The 17,066-nt window shown below is 37.8% G+C and overlaps 4 protein-coding genes across 8 annotated transcripts; 2 read left to right on the plus strand and 2 right to left on the minus strand.

Moving 5' to 3' along the window:
* Positions 1-120: 120 nt before the first annotated feature.
* Wdfy2 (WD repeat and FYVE domain containing 2) lies at positions 121-4,720 on the minus strand. The gene is made up of 7 exons (XM_071793707.1): positions 4,429-4,720; positions 3,783-3,924; positions 3,498-3,703; positions 3,152-3,391; positions 2,896-3,034; positions 2,596-2,795; positions 121-2,518 (listed from the first exon to the last, which is right to left on the minus strand). The coding sequence occupies exons 1-7, from the start codon at positions 4,587-4,589 to the stop codon at positions 2,380-2,382; spliced, it is 1,227 nt and encodes a 408-aa protein (XP_071649808.1). The 5' UTR covers positions 4,590-4,720; the 3' UTR covers positions 121-2,379.
* A 555-nt stretch (positions 4,721-5,275) lies between these two features.
* LOC139821492 (uncharacterized) lies at positions 5,276-6,835 on the minus strand. Of its 2 annotated transcripts, none has more exons than XM_071792535.1 (4): positions 6,588-6,835; positions 6,341-6,500; positions 6,084-6,250; positions 5,276-6,014 (listed from the first exon to the last, which is right to left on the minus strand). In XM_071792535.1, exons 1-4 carry the CDS (start codon positions 6,757-6,759, stop codon positions 5,578-5,580), a joined length of 936 nt encoding a protein of 311 aa, XP_071648636.1. In that variant the 5' UTR covers positions 6,760-6,835; the 3' UTR covers positions 5,276-5,577. The 2 variants fall into 2 exon arrangements, with proteins under 2 accessions (XP_071648636.1, XP_071648635.1); XM_071792534.1 differs by having other exon boundaries at positions 6,084-6,253; positions 6,588-6,834.
* Positions 6,836-7,695: 860 nt separating this feature from the next.
* On the plus strand, positions 7,696-11,249 carry Cdk9 (Cyclin-dependent kinase 9). The gene is made up of 7 exons (XM_071793786.1): positions 7,696-7,947; positions 8,472-8,556; positions 9,181-9,271; positions 9,503-9,669; positions 9,959-10,197; positions 10,427-10,574; positions 10,741-11,249. Exons 1-7 carry the CDS (start codon positions 7,835-7,837, stop codon positions 11,041-11,043), a joined length of 1,146 nt encoding a protein of 381 aa, XP_071649887.1. The 5' UTR covers positions 7,696-7,834; the 3' UTR covers positions 11,044-11,249.
* Positions 11,250-11,723: 474 nt separating this feature from the next.
* On the plus strand, positions 11,724-15,271 carry LOC139822176 (uncharacterized). Of its 4 annotated transcripts, XM_071793791.1 has the most exons (7): positions 11,724-11,865; positions 12,034-12,206; positions 12,709-12,911; positions 13,025-13,158; positions 13,503-13,710; positions 14,086-14,234; positions 14,357-15,271. In XM_071793791.1, exons 3-7 carry the CDS (start codon positions 12,840-12,842, stop codon positions 14,364-14,366), a joined length of 573 nt encoding a protein of 190 aa, XP_071649892.1. In that variant the 5' UTR covers positions 11,724-11,865; positions 12,034-12,206; positions 12,709-12,839; the 3' UTR covers positions 14,367-15,271. The 4 variants fall into 4 exon arrangements, with proteins under 4 accessions (XP_071649892.1, XP_071649888.1, XP_071649890.1 ...); XM_071793787.1 differs by lacking the exon at positions 14,357-15,271 and having other exon boundaries at positions 14,086-14,349; XM_071793789.1 differs by lacking the exon at positions 14,357-15,271 and having other exon boundaries at positions 12,802-12,911; positions 14,086-14,349.
* Positions 15,272-17,066: the final 1,795 nt, after the last annotated feature.

The following is a 17,066-nucleotide window of genomic DNA, read 5'->3' on the forward strand; positions in this document are numbered from 1 at the left end:
AAATTGGTATATTCTTAGAATATTAAATGACTAATTTAATATTCATATAATATTCTAAAAATATTATGCGCTTATATAGTTTTGTTCGTCGAAAAAAAAAAATCGACAAAATTGCGCAACTGCGTTTTACATTGAAAATATATTTCTATTTTGTATCAATTCGACGTGTGAGTAGGATACGTACACGTGGCTTAATCGCTTCTTTTTACATCTCTCGCAATGGCATTGTTCTGTGTCTCGGCAGCCGGGTATAGCGACCGTCGCGGCGTACGATTTAAACGCGTGTCCGTTTTGTTTCCTTACGCGTGCAGCTATACGAGGTTTCCAAGTGTGTCGCCCGATCGCAAATGCAGTCGCTTGGTCGTGTAACGTGTTAATCGGCGTAACGTTTATAATAAGAAGCACGTCCATGTATTATTTCAGGTATAATATACATATACATACTTTTTAGCAAAACATACAAAAATGATTGACAATACTAAATGCTACTAGTGTGTAGTTTCTCTAGCCGAGCTTACAAACGTACGGTACACTTTTGTATTCAATGCGGATTAGTTTTACTTGGACCGTGCGAATTGCATTCGCACACGTCTGCGCTATTCAAAATGCAGAATTTATCCCCGCAGGAATAAATCCAGACGACATTTTGATAACAAGAACGATTCCTTCCACCAGCGTTCGTCTCTCCTGCAAAATCGCACAGTGGAGAGACTCACCGTGAAATAATTATACGTACGCGTACATTCAGGTACAAGATATGCATATCTTGTGTATATACATTTATCGCGCGAGGATGAATCGATCAAAACAATTTGCATTTTCGTGGCGTATACGTAAAACGAAGTTTTTTTGCTACTACATCTTGCCTATCTACTTCTCTTCAATACGTAAAGTTCAATGGAAGCTCATCGTCACTAACGAATCGTCTTGACCATTTCACAATTGTTGCGAATCTTTATCAGCCAACAAGATACACAACGAAAATACCTAGAAATAACAATGGTCTCTCTTTCTCGCGCTTTTGCATTCAAGAAAATAAATTTGTGTACAATTCCATCGCGATAGAATATACAAGAAATCGTTAAAGTTTGGGACAAAACAACTTTGCATAGCTTGTACCTATTTATACGTGAGAAGACTCATATAGTCAAGAAAGAAACCAGCATTATCGTAACGATGGATACTTTCTTGCCTGGTTCGCATTCTCTCGTAAGACAATGTAATAATATTAAACGATCCCGCATGAATTACATAACAAATAGGACTAGGACTTGGTACGAGATACATATCGCTACTTCGCCGAGTCGATTCAAAGATAGTATAGCTGAAGGTTTATATGTTTCGAGTCGCTAATAGTTTAATAATGTAGGAAGTAATGTAGAAAACGAACTGAAAATTCTCAAAATATATTCCCTCGTTTCTATGCCTATATTAGATAAAATACTTTAAAATAGTCGATGCTTGTACCATTGCCGACGGCCTATAAGCCAACTCTTGATCGTTTTTTTTTTTTTTAATCGAAAATGTATTTAAACAACGTAAAGATATTTTAAAGACTTTCAGTACTACTTTTTAATAACAAAATGTATATGGACGATCAATAGCAGTATATAAACTTGCAAAATCGCGATTCAGGTATGGGGGCTCCTCAATTCGCTGTAACAACATACGTGTAATCTTGTAAATTTCGGAAAAACTCGGGGATTGCATAAAGAGTTTTTATTCGAATATATAACGGAAAGTTTCTATCTCTCGAAACATTCTTCGATTTATATGTAAGTGTGTCTTAAAAAAATTCCGTTGTATTCCGAAAGATATTTCAATACTTTTAATTATATTCTGCGTTGCGTTGTGTCGCGTAGTGACTACCAGTGTCGTCACCCTGGTTTTTCGCGCCCGAAGGGAGTTCATGCACCTTGCATACACACATATATAATATATATATATATATCCACGGATTACTATTTACTATTATTTCGTGTAATCACGTTGCGCAGGCGCACAAACGCTTTTCTGGAAGTAATTCTATCGTTACAACACGATTTAAAGACAATGCCACTGAATTAACGTGCTTGCGCTGTACTCGTCTCGTCTCTCCAGCTGATCCCGATGTTCAACGCAGAAAATATGGATATGGATTAAGCAGGCTCTAGCGTTATCACCGACAGATCGACAAACGATCGTTCACGATCTCGCGTGTTCCATCAGCTCATCGGCTCCAACTCGTGTTACGCAATCACGATCACCGACTCACAGACAGGCATAATTACATAATCACAAAAATAGGTTTTTCCGGAGTATTTTTCCGAGTATGACAATACCTCTGTGACTTGATTCGCGGTCAGTTTGAATTATATCGACATACATACGCGGGGAAATTCACTGAAAGAGCGCGGATATATCCCAAATCTTAATAACGCGATCCTGGCCGATGGTCAACAATCTTCGCCTAGGAGCGTCCAGGTCCATCCCGACGACGCTGTGCTTGGCATCGTGGAAAGAGGCCAGTGACGATTGGCTGCGGAAATCAAAGGCGAATAATTATTTATCGCGCTCGCTGAATATTTTTAAGGAAAAGCGTGGCGCGTAACTTACTTCTCCGACTTGAGTTGTATGTGGCACTGATCGCAGACTCTCACTTCGAACTCGAAGCCCATCGCCGGTATCGGTATCCGTTGCGACGTGCAGCGGGCGCATAACGCGCGGCCGCAATAGCGACAGTGATGCTGCCTCAATCCCAACTGTCGTTGATCCATCATAGCTTTTATATTCCAGAAAAAGGGTCTTCCGCAAGCCTGGAAATTTCGTTGATTTTAAAGCAATGCACATATGCCGCGAAGCGAAGCATTCATACTTAATTTTAAAGGCCTTCTTGAAGGGCCCTTTCGAACATACCTGGCAGACGTCGGACTCGACCCAAGCCGCGGTCTCCTTCCTATTCATCGCCATATTCCAGCAGACGATCACACCGTCCTCGCCTCCGGACAGGAGCTGGCGTTCGGCGCTCGCGTAGCACAACGCCGTTACTTTGTTACTGAAAGAGAGAATTTTTCTTTCTTTTTCTTCAGAGCGTGTCTTGAAGGTAATTTAAGTAATTTAAAGTAATTTCCGACCGAGCAAAATTCAAAGAATTTTGCACGCGCGCGCTTACTGGTGTCCCTGTAGCTCGTAAGCGGTGCCCTGGCGGCCCCCGATGTCCCAAACGATGATACTCTGATCGAAACTCCCGGAGAACAACAATTGTTTCTCAGTGTCCCATGCCAACGCGTGGATACTGCCTGTGTGTGCCTTTAACGTGGTGATGAAGGTAACGCCACTATTGTCCAGCTTCAGCATGGCTATCTGACCGGAATAGTCTCCCACGAAAGCGTGTTTGGACTGGGCGTCAAATCTGTACGGGTATGCGAGTTAAGTTTCTCATGAAACGTATCTTGAATACGTTTCTACAAAAAGCCACTTTTATTCGCGCAAGAACGTGAAATTCTGCAAAAGGATACTGCAGAGCGGTGTACCACGCGTCCGTTTGGTACGATCCCAATTTCTGTCCCGTCTCGGAGCTGTGCAATTGAAATAACTTATCGCGACCTATACTCAAGACCCACTCGAAATCCGCAGCGAAAATAATTCCTGTTACTCTCGCCTGATGCGCTAGGTAGTCGCGCATGGCCGTCATCCGATTGTAATCTTGCTCCAAGACGAATTCCTGTAATCCGAAAAGCCAAGCGATATCCCGGTCATCTGTAATTCTAACGACGGAACGGAAGAAAGGTGGCTCGACGTACGTTAACGCTTCCGTTATCCAGGCCTACAAACAGCTGCCTCGTTTCCACGCAATAGTGCATCGAGGTAGCCCCCGCTGGCATGTACTGACAAATACTCGGCCAGTAATGACCGGAATCCCGCTTCAGCCATACTCGGATTGTCCTGTAAAAGAAATAAAGTCGAGGTAAAACAAACTGTGAGAGATATCAATTGAAAGTCGCATTGTAAGGATTAAACTTTGTAAATATATTATGCCGTGTATTATTGTATCAGTATTATACAAATGTGTATTATTTTATTAATTATAATTAATGTAATAATAATATATATAAAAGAATTATATGTGCATAAAAGAAAGAGGAGGAAAGTGTGCGCGCGCGCGCGCACACACACACATGCTACACACGCACGCATTGATACAAACGTGCAAAATAGAAAGATAGGATTCGAGGTGTGTCTGTGTCCACGTAGTCAAAAAATTGCGCGCAATTTTCGTAACGAGAGTAAGGAGCTCCACCGAGGATCGCAGGGTCGAAAGTGATGAGGAAAATGACGTGATAAACGCGACAACGCGGAAATATGAGGGGAAACGTCGTGGATCCTTAAAGAAAATATCAGAAATATCGTGATTTGGGAAAAATATTCGCGCGACGGGTACATACATACCTGTCATCGCAAACACTGATTACACCCTCTTCCCGCGGGATGATGATAGCCGCGTTAACGTCGTCGCTGCAGCCCTCCAACTTCGACAGGAGGACCGGCTTGCGGCTGCTGCTGAATTTGTCGTGATTCACCCCCGGGGCGGGCTTTATTTCCGCTGCCATTTCTCTGGAACCGCGCGAAACACGTCGATCACAAGCGCACAAGTGCAATTGCCATTTGACAGTTGTCAGATGCTAATCACGGCGCCCGCGGACTACGGAGATGGGAGACGAGACGACGGCCGACCCACGTCATCCGCCCGCCGCCCGATCCGCAAGTTGCGTTCCGAAACTCATCGTGCATCCGCCTCAGACATTTCTAGAAAAAAATTCTTAAGCCCCTTGCACAATGCTAGGCAATAGGCAATAGGAACAGAGAATAGAAATTAGAAATCATATATAAATGCAGAATAAACAGTGACACAGGCAATAGACACAGAGTTTCCGTCACGTTGGAAATTCTGTGCCCTCCAATCATAGCATTCGAATTTTTTAGGTTGTAATTAACGATTTTTTGGTTATTTCTGTTCCTATTGCCGTTGCCTGGCATTGTGCAAGGGGCTTTATAAGCGTTCAGACAGCACCATGTCTCAAAGTCGTATTTAAGCTGCTGTAAGAATTGACCAATCACAGTCGATTATTCTCTTCACATTCCATTGTGATTGGTCAATTTCTTACGGCTTATGCTAGGTACAATGCGAGTCGTAAAGTCGTAAGAATTGACCATCATAATCGAATTTGAGAAGAATAATCGACTGTCGTTGCACGTATTTCGTAATAAAGGTTTGTAAATAAATATCTCTACCGTAAAACATTATAAATATATATTTATTAATAAATTATAAAACATAAACTTAAGTCAAACATACCAAAATATCAAATTTATTAGATTGATTTTTTTAGATATTATATGTAATGTTAATGTATTGTATGGCCGGTGGAGTAAACGCATATAAATTAGACATTACTATAAACTTTAGAACGGTATTCACGGTATACAAGTCCAATCTTAAATGTTAAATTACAGAAAGGTTCACCTAAAGACGCTGCAAGAGCTGTTTTATTACTATAGCATCTTATAATAATGAAAATAAAATTTTTAACTTATGTTTTATGGTCTTTCTTCATACTTTTGAATTATTTGGAGTATTTCAATAAGACATTGAATCTTATTTTTACTAGGAACACAGCTAAATCCTTCTTCTATAACGGCCATGTATCCATTTGTTTCTTGTTTTTGATCACATAATTTTGATAAAATTGTTTTTACAGCTGTAGAAATTGCAGAACTTGCCTCCTCCAAATCATGCTCGATTTTATCATCTTTTTTCTTTTTACGTTCAGCAAATTGGTCCATTTCCGGTAGATTTTCTTTGATAGATTTAAACATAAGCAAATTTTTCGAATTTTCTGATCTAGAACTCGTACTTGCCACCGGAAATTGTGTGCTGCTTGTACTGCTGCAGTTGGACATGGCACTTACAGGTCTCTTTATTGATACATGCTCAATTGTTACGGTTTCCTCATTGTCAATGGATGGTTCATTATCTAGAAATGTTTTGTTGTATTAACACATCAATGTTACAAATAATAGTTTCTTCTCTCAGTAATACAAACCTTTGATAAATCCATTGGGTCCATTATAATCAAGATCACAGGACGGCAAAGAATGATCTAAATTTTTAGATTCCTCGGATGGCAACAAATTATTTACGTTTGGAGAACTTGTTTTTGATACAGAGCACATTGATTGATTTAGTGGAATGAACAATGATTTTGTTCTGCTACTAAAATTAAAAATAAAAAGCTATAATAAAAAAGTCAAATAAAAAAAATAAAAAACGTTACAAAAAAAAAACAAGTTATAATCTCACCGTCGGTGAACTATGTGAGGAAGTAAAAACAACATGTTTCGATACAGCTCCCATTCTTTTGCTGGTTCATATCCAGAACCTGATGGTGGCAACTTTTGTTTTCTATTTTCTCTACTAAACATATCTCTCAAAGAGGACCATCGTTTCTCAATTGCTTCAACTGTACAAAAAACATTAGATTATTTTTCCATTTCTAAAAAAGTGTTATAAATAGGTATAACAATAATTTGAGGAAAAAGGTATTTACCTGGCATATCAACACGATACAAAAGTTTCAAATTTTCACTTATTTTTGACCACATTTCTTTCTTCTTAACAGTATTTCTAAAATTGGGATCAGATTTGTCATATAAACATTTATTATCGCGAACAAAATCAATGATAATTTCATCAACATTGGCGAACTCGGCGAAATCCATTGTAAACAGAAAATAACCTCGAAAATTGCGTCACAAACGTAAGTCGTATATCGGAAAAGATGGAAGATGACCGTCTTCTCTCGTTGCGACATCGACAGCCGATTTACGACAACTTTACAATCGAGTGCGCATGCGCTCGACGCCCGACAGCGACATACGACGTATTGTGGAACGGGCTGTAGGGTCTTTATGCTAGGTCTACAATGCGAGTCGTAAAGTCGTGAATCGTAAGAATTGACCAATCACAGTCGATTATTCTCCTCAAATTCGATTGTGATTGGTCAATTCTTACGACTCACGACTTTACGACTCGTATTGTAGACCTAGCATTAGGGTTGGTTTATAATAGCCGTAACCGTTGATTTAAGCCGTAATCTTTAAGAAATTGACCAATCACAGTCGATTATTCTTCTCACATTCGACTCGTGATTGGTCAATTTCTTAAAGATTACGGCTTAAATCAACGGTTACGGCTATTATAAATCAACCCTTATGGCTTTTGCACACAGGACGCGGAAACGCTTGCCGCGCGGCAAGAATTGACGCGGTAGCCAATAAACTATTGGTTCTTACGGAAAAACAACACGTTGATTGGCTACTGCGTCGCTTTTTGCCGCGCGGCAAGCGTTTCCGCGTTCTGTGTGCAGAAGCCATTATGGCCCACAAGACGCGGCGACGCGACGCGGTAACCAATCACCATCCGCCTTTCCGTACTACTTTCGGAAGTAGAACGAAAAGGCAGGACGGTGATTGGTTACCGCACTGCCGCGTCGCGGTCGCCGCGTCCTGTGGGCCGGAGCCATCAATTGACCACGTCGTCAATTGGCTGATTTAAAATAAAAATATCTGATTGGCTGGTCCAGTGGAAAAACTCCAGTCAATACGGAATGCCGCCTACCGTTCTTACATCTTGCATGTTTTATGGTTCCAGCTTTCAGCTCCGTTTACTCCATTAGTTTCCCGACTTCTCGTGCCTGGCATTCTTAGTTCCTGCTTGCTCGAGGACACTCCGGACTCCAGAGCTTATCCAAGCGGATTTCTCCTTTTCACGTATCGTTCGTATCGCGCACGCAATATGACGATGAATACGAAGGAGAAGGAAAAGTACATCGAGGAATTTGATTTCCCGTATTGCGACGAATCTTCCAAGTATGAGAAGGTCGCGAAAATCGGCCAGGGCACCTTCGGGTAAGTAAAAATCTTGCCCTTGAGATTGCCCTTTGAGCCCTTAATTCGCACGTGCACGGAAGGGCCGAAGGGCAAACGTGTCCGTGAACACGTGGTAATCACGTTTCTGTAGATGATTCTGTTAGCCAGCGACAATGATTCCGACACGAATGAATGCAATATTAAGCCCGCAAGGTATTTTTTTTTTTAAACAAATGCATGCTTGGAACAGCGTTTTTGTTAACAATTCCCAAAATGTAAAAATTGGATGATGCAACTCCGACGCACAATGTGCTAGGGGCATCGATAGATTTCTCTTAACGAAATAATTTGAATGCGTCCGTCGGAATTTAATCGAGAAATAATTTGGAGTTTGTGCATTTTATTATCTTTACATCGTACGTTTACGATGTACAATTCATTTTTCTCAATAACGCAGTTATCAACTTCACGATTAATAGACAGGGCCATTATACTCTCTGTTAGCATCTCATTTTACTAATTTTCTAACCTATATCTTCCTAACTTATGTCTTTATTTTACAGAGAGGTGTTCAAGGCTAAGGACAAGAAAACGAACAAGAAGTTTGTCGCAATGAAGAAGGTATTAATGGACAATGAGAAAGAAGGAGTAAGTTTTGCTTTATATAATCATTTAATTCCAAGATTGTTGAGATTACGTTAGGGATCCTCCAGGGAAGGGTCCCTAGATTACTTTATCGAGTTGTGTGCTAAACATGAGACAAGCATATTTTGTTTCGCTCTATCTTACTGGTACACCAATGTGCACTAGTTCAGAAAGTTTTTCGAAAAATAATAGACGGTCAAATTCTTTAGTAACTCTCCTTTAGACACGTGGAGTATATCGTAGTATGTACATATACCTCATAACTTGTAAAGAAAGAGTATTCTTGGCTTATTTTAATACAGAACAGATTATTACTGAAAAAATATTAAAATTAAAGTTTCAACCTTAGTTAATACACTTTAAGATATGTGCAACAGTGAATAATATTAAACAGAAAATAAAAATACTAATTGGTTTAATATTTATAGCCTAAATAATGTGGAGTGTAATTTACACCCAACGTGCCCTTCTGTTTCAAATTTTTACGCATCCACTGGAGAGTTAAACTTTTGATATTAATCCGACGTAAACAACATCCTTAGTTTACTAGCGATATTTTCTCTTAGTTTTATATAATACAATTTATCTTGTATTTATGTTACATGTATTGTCAAAATCTTGTTACAGTTTCCTATTACGGCATTGCGAGAGATAAAGATACTACAATTGTTGAAACACGAGAATGTAGTCAACCTCATAGAAATTTGCAGGACACGAGGTAAGCGTATAATTTAATCTCCATCCTCTAATTTTCGATCTGTACAATTCTAAATGAACCATAAATGTGGGGATTCATTTTTTTTACTTGAATAGAATACTCGGAGAGATGCGCAAAAACTATCTTATATATTATCTGAGAAAGTCTGTTCAATAATTTAAAACAAATAGCAGTTAAATATTAATTGAAACGATTGACGATGTATAACATTTAATTTCATATTATTTTCAGCAACTCAGTACAATCGATATCGGTCTACTTTCTACCTGGTGTTCGACTTCTGCGAACACGACTTGGCTGGGTTGTTGTCAAACGTAAATGTAAAATTTAGTTTGGGCGAGATAAAAAAAGTTATGCAACAGTTACTAAATGGACTTTATTACATACATAGCAACAAGGTAAGAAGTTATTAAACATTTTACGTTCTCTTATAAAGATACCAAGTTCTAGAAAAATGATGTCCAAATAACTTATTCGTTAATGTGAAAGTGATTAAGAGATTCAAGATTATTCTCTAATAAAATAATTATAATCTTTAAAGATTACATATTTCTATATTCTCTCATATTATGCATATAATGTAACGGTTTCTTTATCATATTAATCTAGGACAAAGCTATCACTCGTAGTTAATGTTGACAATATTATAATAATTATATACAACGTAACAATTTATTTTTCCTACAGATTTTACATAGAGATATGAAAGCCGCTAACGTTTTAATAACAAAGAACGGTGTATTGAAGTTGGCTGATTTTGGTTTGGCACGAGCATTCAGTGCAAAAAACGGTCACTCAAATCGCTACACCAATAGAGTGGTCACACTTTGGTACCGACCACCAGAACTCCTACTTGGCGACAGGAATTATGGGCCACCTGTGGATTTATGGGGCGCTGGTTGTATAATGGCAGAAATGTGGACAAGGTAACATCACTTTGTGATATATATTATATATTTTTTTTGCTGGAATCGAGTTTTTTTTTTTAAGTTTGCTCAACAAGTGGCGTAAAAGTCCTTCAGATTTATTTTAGCTTCACTTAAAGTTCATATATAAATTCGTGATATATTATGTTCTTGCGCTCTTTCTATACGCGCAATCATGTAATTACATACGGCTTAATTACATACAAGCTTAAACCTTTTAAATCCACAGGTCTCCCATAATGCAGGGAAACACCGAGCAACAGCAGCTGATATTGATCTCGCAATTGTGTGGCTCGATAACGACCGAGGTGTGGCCTGGCGTTGAAAGTCTGGATCTTTTTACCAAAATGGATCTTCCGAAAGGGCAGAAGAGAAAGGTAAGGCTGGTTCTACAATAAGTTGGATGTCGAAACGCACAGCCAATGAGAAAATTTCTTTTTCGAAAATGAATTCTCTTCATTGAACCATCGGCTGTGTTTCGGCATCCGACTCCGGCATACGACTGATTATAGATCGGACCGTATTAATTATGGATTTTTACAGGTCAAAGATAGACTGAAGCCATATCTGAAGGACCCTTACGCATGTGACTTGTTGGACAGACTTCTGATACTCGACCCCCTCAAAAGATGCGATTCTGATTCCGCGTTAAACCATGATTTCTTCTGGACCGATCCGATGCCGTGCGATCTTAGCAAGATGCTGGCACAGCATACTCAGAGCATGTTCGAGTACCTGGCACCACCGAGGCGACCTGGTCATATGCGACATCATCCAGTGCCTGGAGGGCCAGCCAAGTCTAGCACTAGCATGGCTGAAAGCGGCTATCAGGATCGTGTCTTCTAACGTGTTTATCTCAATATATGCACAGATATATGTGTGTGCATATATATCTCAATATATGCACAGATATGCGTGTGTTTGTGTGTGGACACAACATTGCGTGGACACCGTGGGCCTTTCAAGGCACCGTCGATTTTTCATTTGATTCTTACAGGAATGGGGAAGAAATCTTAAATATGATACAGGAATTTTTATAGATTTTTTTTTTTGTAACACAAACGCTTAATCCTTTGAACTTAAAAACTCTTGGGACTTAAGAAAGTCCCAAGGTGTCTGGATGAGTACCAAAAACACGGTGTCCGCGTAGTGTGAATATATTTTGTACGTATGTAGAGTATTATGTTTTATATAATACTTATATGGCTGTTGTATGATATGTAATTCCATCCTGACGTTACCAACTTTTTATACAATTCTAATAGAATTATTTAGTTTAAAAATCTATTTGTTGTTCATTATCGTTCCCATCCTAAAACCGCAATAAAGCGAAAAATGTACATTAAAATACGATCACGAGTCATTATCCACATCTGACATTTACTAGCGGTTAACTCTTTAGCTAGTTCTCTCTCTTGCAGCTTATTATACGTCAAATTTTCACCTTTTATTCTTAAACCGACAATTAGTATTATAAGTATCACGTGATAATAAAAAGATAAGAGTGTAGGTGTAAAGTGGTGTAAAGTCGAAGCAGAAGGAAAATAGCGCGGTACGATTTCGTAAAGTGAGGTTAGGTGATCAGATGGCTGCTCGAAATGCATACACGCGTTGCGTACACTCGTCCATAATCTGCTAATCAACTTCTTAATCGATAAGGAGAAAAAGGTATTTGGAAACTACGTTGTACTTGGAATTCGGATCGGATCAAAAGATAACAGTTTGAAAATCACAAACGTCACGTGGTACTTAATTACAAACCTAATATACGGCGTCGAACCTCAAATAGACAACCGTGTTTGAAATTCCGTTTAAACACGTAGCGTTTTTCATCAGCAGGTATCGTATTACCAGAGTTATATATAAGTAATCCACGAGGTCGAAAAAAATGCAAAGTGACGGAAACAAAACCAGGAATTGATGTACGATACGAAAGCACGAGGCACAACGAGGCAAAGCGTGAAACGTGCGTGGATGCATTTGGGGACGTCTGGAATGTTGAAGCAAAAGTTAATACGATAACGTTTTTTTATTTATGTGTTATTTCATCTGGCAGGTAAATAGGTTTAAAGAGTAATCATAAAATTACGTTTAAAGTTACTCTTGGGTTCATCGTGCAATTTTTGGGAGCGCACGACGCACGCGCAGCTTATCACTTATCGCTCGCACGTGTACAACTCAACAACTGTACACACTCGCGCGCACATTCAACGCAACTTTACGCTATTATTGTTGTTGAAGAAAGGTTTAATTCGATAATATTGCAAACATTTGTTTTCAAATCTAAAAATTAAATTTTTTAATCCCACGCGAAAGACGCGACAAAAGTCTCGATTATTACCTTTGCGATATTTTATTTCTAATCATCAGTTAGAAAATTATTCTTTTAATTATTAATTCTTATTATTTTTTTTGTATATATACGAGCGGTTATATAAGAGAAAGAAAACATATACATGGACATATTTTATATATAATAATATTTATTTAGGAAAAATTTTTTACCTGCAGATAAAAATCAGGAGAGATAATTATAGTTATACGTATTCAGAACATTTCGTCGAAACATTTTGAAGCGGTTGCCTCAGGATCTTCGTATTGCAGATTGTGTCCCATCACTTACTACATACCTACCAACAATTATGTTTTCGAGAAATGTCAAGACCACGCTATTGTGCGGCCCAAAAGAGTTGAGAAAATCTTTTATGTTTGAGGTACGTAATACGTCCTACAAACGTAAACGACCCCGAAATCACTTTGTCACGCAAATCTATTTCGACATTTCTACGAGATACTTCTCAAAGCGGAAAACGTTTTCCTAACGTAGGCTGCGACGTATTGGGCGGAGGAAGGACACCGTGTCGTCTACATTACTCCGATGCCTCTGGATAGACGACCGGCGGCCTGTCACGACAGAAGAAATCCAGCGGTCGCGGCTCTTCTTAAACTAATGAGATTCGTGTAAGATTTATGCAACACGGGGTAGCCTATGTTTTTTTTTTTTTTTTACAGAGTATTCCGTTTGTCACCGTTGTCATTGCTTTTCGAAGACTTTTTAGATACTTATCTTGGATGCATTATTCAGAAAAAGCAATTTAAATAAATTTATTGTAAAATTAATTTAATTTAATTAACTTGATTTAATTTAATTTAATTTATAATTGTCAATTTAACATTTTACATTTTACATTTAAATAAATTTAGATTTTATTGTATTTAACAATATTACGTTCAAGAATTTCACGGAATGTCCGCACACATATTTCACGTAGCGCGTGGCAATGTCTTGATATTTATTTACGCAGATACTTGTCGGATTACGAAGCTCTCGTGGAACAACTTTTTAAACTGCATACCTACGCAGCCGTACCTTCCGTGCTTTTGATAGACGAGCTGGACGATTATCTCGACGGTTTGGAAGCTGCTGGAAACGATTCGAGGATGCACATCGCCAGAATCTGCGCCCTGATACTCCATTCGATGAAATCGTGTTCACGGGTCTTGAAAAAGAACGTAAGCGAGAAATTACATGTGCGATAAAAACAAATTTCTGCTTTTCCGAATAAAAAAAATCTGTATTCTTTTTTTTTCCTTCAAAAATACGCGTTTTACATTTTGCAAGCCATAATCGCAGAAATCATTATTCTGCAGTGCTGGAAATTTATTTTCAATATTGCAAATGTTAAATCTTTAGTCTTTCGTGTTATCTGTATTAATTAATTTCCAGATTATGCCAATTCATCTCGACTCGACAGACAATTTTTCATTTTCGATCTAATTCTTCTCGGATTTTTTAAAGATTAATTTGTTAATTCAAACAAGTCCATGCACAATAATGTGTGAAAAATTAAGTAGCCGAGAATTATCGTTATTTTCTAACGATTACAGGTACATGTGTGCGCGTGGACCAGCTCGAGTCTCACCAATAACTTTATTCAAACAATGTACTTTCGCAATATCTGGAATTTGACGGAAGAAGAAGATGGGAAAGTGATATCAGTGGAGAAGCTTTCTATTGGATCATCGTTCGAACGATCGTACGTGTATCATAAATTCGAAGACGGGACGCGCGTTCTTCGACAAATATTATGCGATTCAGCGGAGACTTAATTAATATACTTTGTAAATAGTTATCTCGTTTTTCTCATTGCTTTTTTAGAAAAATATAAAAAGTTCGGAATAAAAGTTCTATAAAAAGTTGTTGCGTGTAAAATAAACTGCATCGAAACCGTTGCGACTGACTTATCGATAAGACATGTATGGACACGTATAAGGATATCTTTAGAGAGATGAACAGGAATGAACAGGAAAGAAAGGGAGAGGGGGAAAGAAAGGAAGCAGGGCGGAGAAAGACAGGGAAGAGGATGAGAAAGAAGTGAGACGACTGGAAAAGGAGAAGAGGAAAAAAAGGACAGGAAGCGAAAAAATATCATATATTGCGTGCATTACGAAGTAAATTTAAAAAAAGTATTTTTCCTTATTCTTTCTCTCTCTCTTTCTCCACGGTGAAATTTATTTAGCCATGCTTATGTAAAGCATTTTTATCACTTCACAACGCACTGATTAGCCGTGCGAAATGTAGACAGCAAACGGTAGAAAGGGAAAAAGGGGAAAGAAAGAAAGAGCAGAAAGAAGCGCAAGTAGGTATGTTGTGTGTATGTACATATGTATGTACATACGCACGCGATATTGTTGACACGATGATAATTAGTGGAGCATCGTCGGTGTTTTGGAAGCTGTGTCAACAACATGGCGCAACCAATCGAGCTCGCTTTCCCTTTGCTCCATGCCGCTCTGCCTCTCGCGTAAGCAAACAACTCTAAATGCCCGATCTACCTATTAATAAAGCCCGGGGAACGAGCATTCAATTCGTGCTTTGAGAACGCGTCTCAACTGACAATGAAATGTAAATCGACCGAGAACGAGCGCGTTAATGCGAGCACGTAATGTATTAAATAATTCCGTATAAATGTCAAATAGCTAACAATGTTTTTTCATATCGTTTCGCATTTCAATTAAATTTCTCAAGGTTGCATTCATTGATCTCACGTTATCGTTATCGTTGTAATTCACTTTGAATTATAATTGTTTAACACACTTTATTTTATTACGCACTTGTGTATATATAATTACATAATTTTGTGTGGAAAACTTTTTATTGGATCGCGCTCTTTTTTATTTCAGGATACCGTCGCCGTAGGCAGATAATTATGCCGAATGAAAATAGAAGCTTTTAAATTAACGCGAGGGACAATAACGTTTTCGATACGCGCCATTTTACTTCAGTTTATAACGAGAACTATAATAAGTCATTCATGCTGAAAGGACGAATCTTTAGATAAAGGCGAGTCGATAATTGCAGCATCTTTCATCAGATGTCCAATCTAAGAAATTTTAATTGATATAAAATTCTTCGCTGATTCTCCACGTTAGCTCTTTAAAATTCCACTCGGCATGGCGGATAACGCCGACGTTCCCCCTCTCGAATGCACTCGCTCTACAAGCCATCCCCCAACCGCAGGCTTGTTCGCTGTTAAAAGTTACATTCCATCGGTCAGACAACCAGTTTTGAATCGGTTTCGAATTCCCGATGACTCACATGCGATCTCCGATCGCATCCGGCACGTGTGTGTCGTGCATCCGCATTGCGCGCGGAGAGCGGGAAGAAAGAAAGAAAGTGAAAACATAATCACCGGACATAATTTCTGTCTGACTTGGCACGCTTCGCGTTTTAATTAATTCGTGCTGCAGTAATGAAGGACCTCGTTGATTAGAGAGATTAATATTGGAAGAAGCGCGCTATTTTATATTATATAATTCTATAGTTCAATAATTCCATTATGTTGTATATTTTACATAGACATAATAATCAAATTAATCGATTTATTCTTTATTTATTGCAATTTATGAATTATGTAATACAAGTCGAGTCATCAAAAATTTCTATGCTTTATGATGCGAGAACAGGGTTTTAGAAAAGGGAAAATTTGTATAATTCCTAGTAAAAAAATTTTCATAAAGTACATATATGAATATATGTTATAATTATATATAAAATATGTTCATATATGTTTTCTTTCTCTTGTATAATCTCTAGTACATACAGGAAAAATAATAAGAGGAAGAATTAAAAAAATAATTAAAAGGATAATTTTTGCATTTTTTTAAATATTAAAATGGAAAAAATAAAGTTTGAAGAAGTGTACTACTATAGATATATTGGCCACATAATAATCGTGTATTATATGATTACATAAAGAATATTAGTTATTAATTAATATTACATTATTTTTTAATTAATCTTCTTATAATTTTTTTTATATATGAGTATATATATATGCACAGAGATTATACAAGAAAAAGAATTAAAACATTTATGAACATATTTATAATCATCTATAAAAATTTTTTCCCGAGGATATTTTTTATTTTCTAACATTTTGCCATTTTGCAGATGTAGCTGTAAAATTTCTACAAAAACATTAAAATAACTTTGATTAAAAAATGACAGAGAGAGAGAGGGAGAGAGAAAATGAGAGAGAAGATAGGGCAAAACGTTGCATTCGAGAGGAATATCGAAAGTACATTGACCGATTCATCGAAAAATAGAATGGATCACCATCATCACCATTTCTTTAAGGCTGCACAACATATGTAAGTGAAAAGAAACCATCTATCTCTGTTCCTCATATGCGATAATAGTTGCTTTCCATATACATCAAAACTTAGATAATTCTCACCTGTGACGTCATAACTCAGTTAAATGCACGTTCTTTTTGCACGCTGGCAATAAGTGAGATTCAACTGAGTTTTTATCCACAATCGAGACCATGTGCTTTAATGAATCTAATAGACTCACATTAAAAGTG

The sequence above is a fragment of the Temnothorax longispinosus genome, chromosome 11 (genome assembly GCF_030848805.1).
Source record: "Temnothorax longispinosus isolate EJ_2023e chromosome 11, Tlon_JGU_v1, whole genome shotgun sequence".
NCBI classification, from domain to species: Eukaryota; Metazoa; Arthropoda; class Insecta; order Hymenoptera; family Formicidae; genus Temnothorax; species Temnothorax longispinosus.

Bases quoted from the DNA above. Each gene is read 5' to 3' on its own strand.
- Cdk9 (XM_071793786.1), top strand. From the start codon at position 7,835: ATGACGATGAATACGAAGGAGAAGGAAAAGTACATCGAGGAATTTGAT. The intron at 9,272-9,502 runs GTAAGCGTATAA...TATTATTTTCAG, and splicing joins AGAAATTTGCAGGACACGAG to CAACTCAGTACAATCGATAT. The intron at 9,670-9,958 runs GTAAGAAGTTAT...TTTTTCCTACAG, and splicing joins ATTACATACATAGCAACAAG to ATTTTACATAGAGATATGAA.
- LOC139821492 (XM_071792534.1), bottom strand. From the start codon at position 6,759: ATGGATTTCGCCGAGTTCGCCAATGTTGATGAAATTATCATTGATTTT. The intron at 6,254-6,340 runs GTGAGATTATAA...TTTTAATTTTAG, and splicing joins CCTCACATAGTTCACCGACG to TAGCAGAACAAAATCATTGT. The intron at 6,015-6,083 runs GTTTGTATTACT...AAACATTTCTAG, and splicing joins ACCCAATGGATTTATCAAAG to ATAATGAACCATCCATTGAC.
- LOC139822176 (XM_071793787.1), top strand. From the start codon at position 12,840: ATGTTTTCGAGAAATGTCAAGACCACGCTATTGTGCGGCCCAAAAGAG. The intron at 12,912-13,024 runs GTACGTAATACG...TTCCTAACGTAG, and splicing joins GAAAATCTTTTATGTTTGAG to GCTGCGACGTATTGGGCGGA. The intron at 13,711-14,085 runs GTAAGCGAGAAA...TAACGATTACAG, and splicing joins CACGGGTCTTGAAAAAGAAC to GTACATGTGTGCGCGTGGAC.
- Wdfy2 (XM_071793707.1), bottom strand. From the start codon at position 4,589: ATGGCAGCGGAAATAAAGCCCGCCCCGGGGGTGAATCACGACAAATTC. The intron at 3,392-3,497 runs GTATCCTTTTGC...ATACCCGTACAG, and splicing joins GCGTGGTACACCGCTCTGCA to ATTTGACGCCCAGTCCAAAC. The intron at 3,035-3,151 runs GTAAGCGCGCGC...TCTCTCTTTCAG, and splicing joins TACGAGCTACAGGGACACCA to TAACAAAGTAACGGCGTTGT.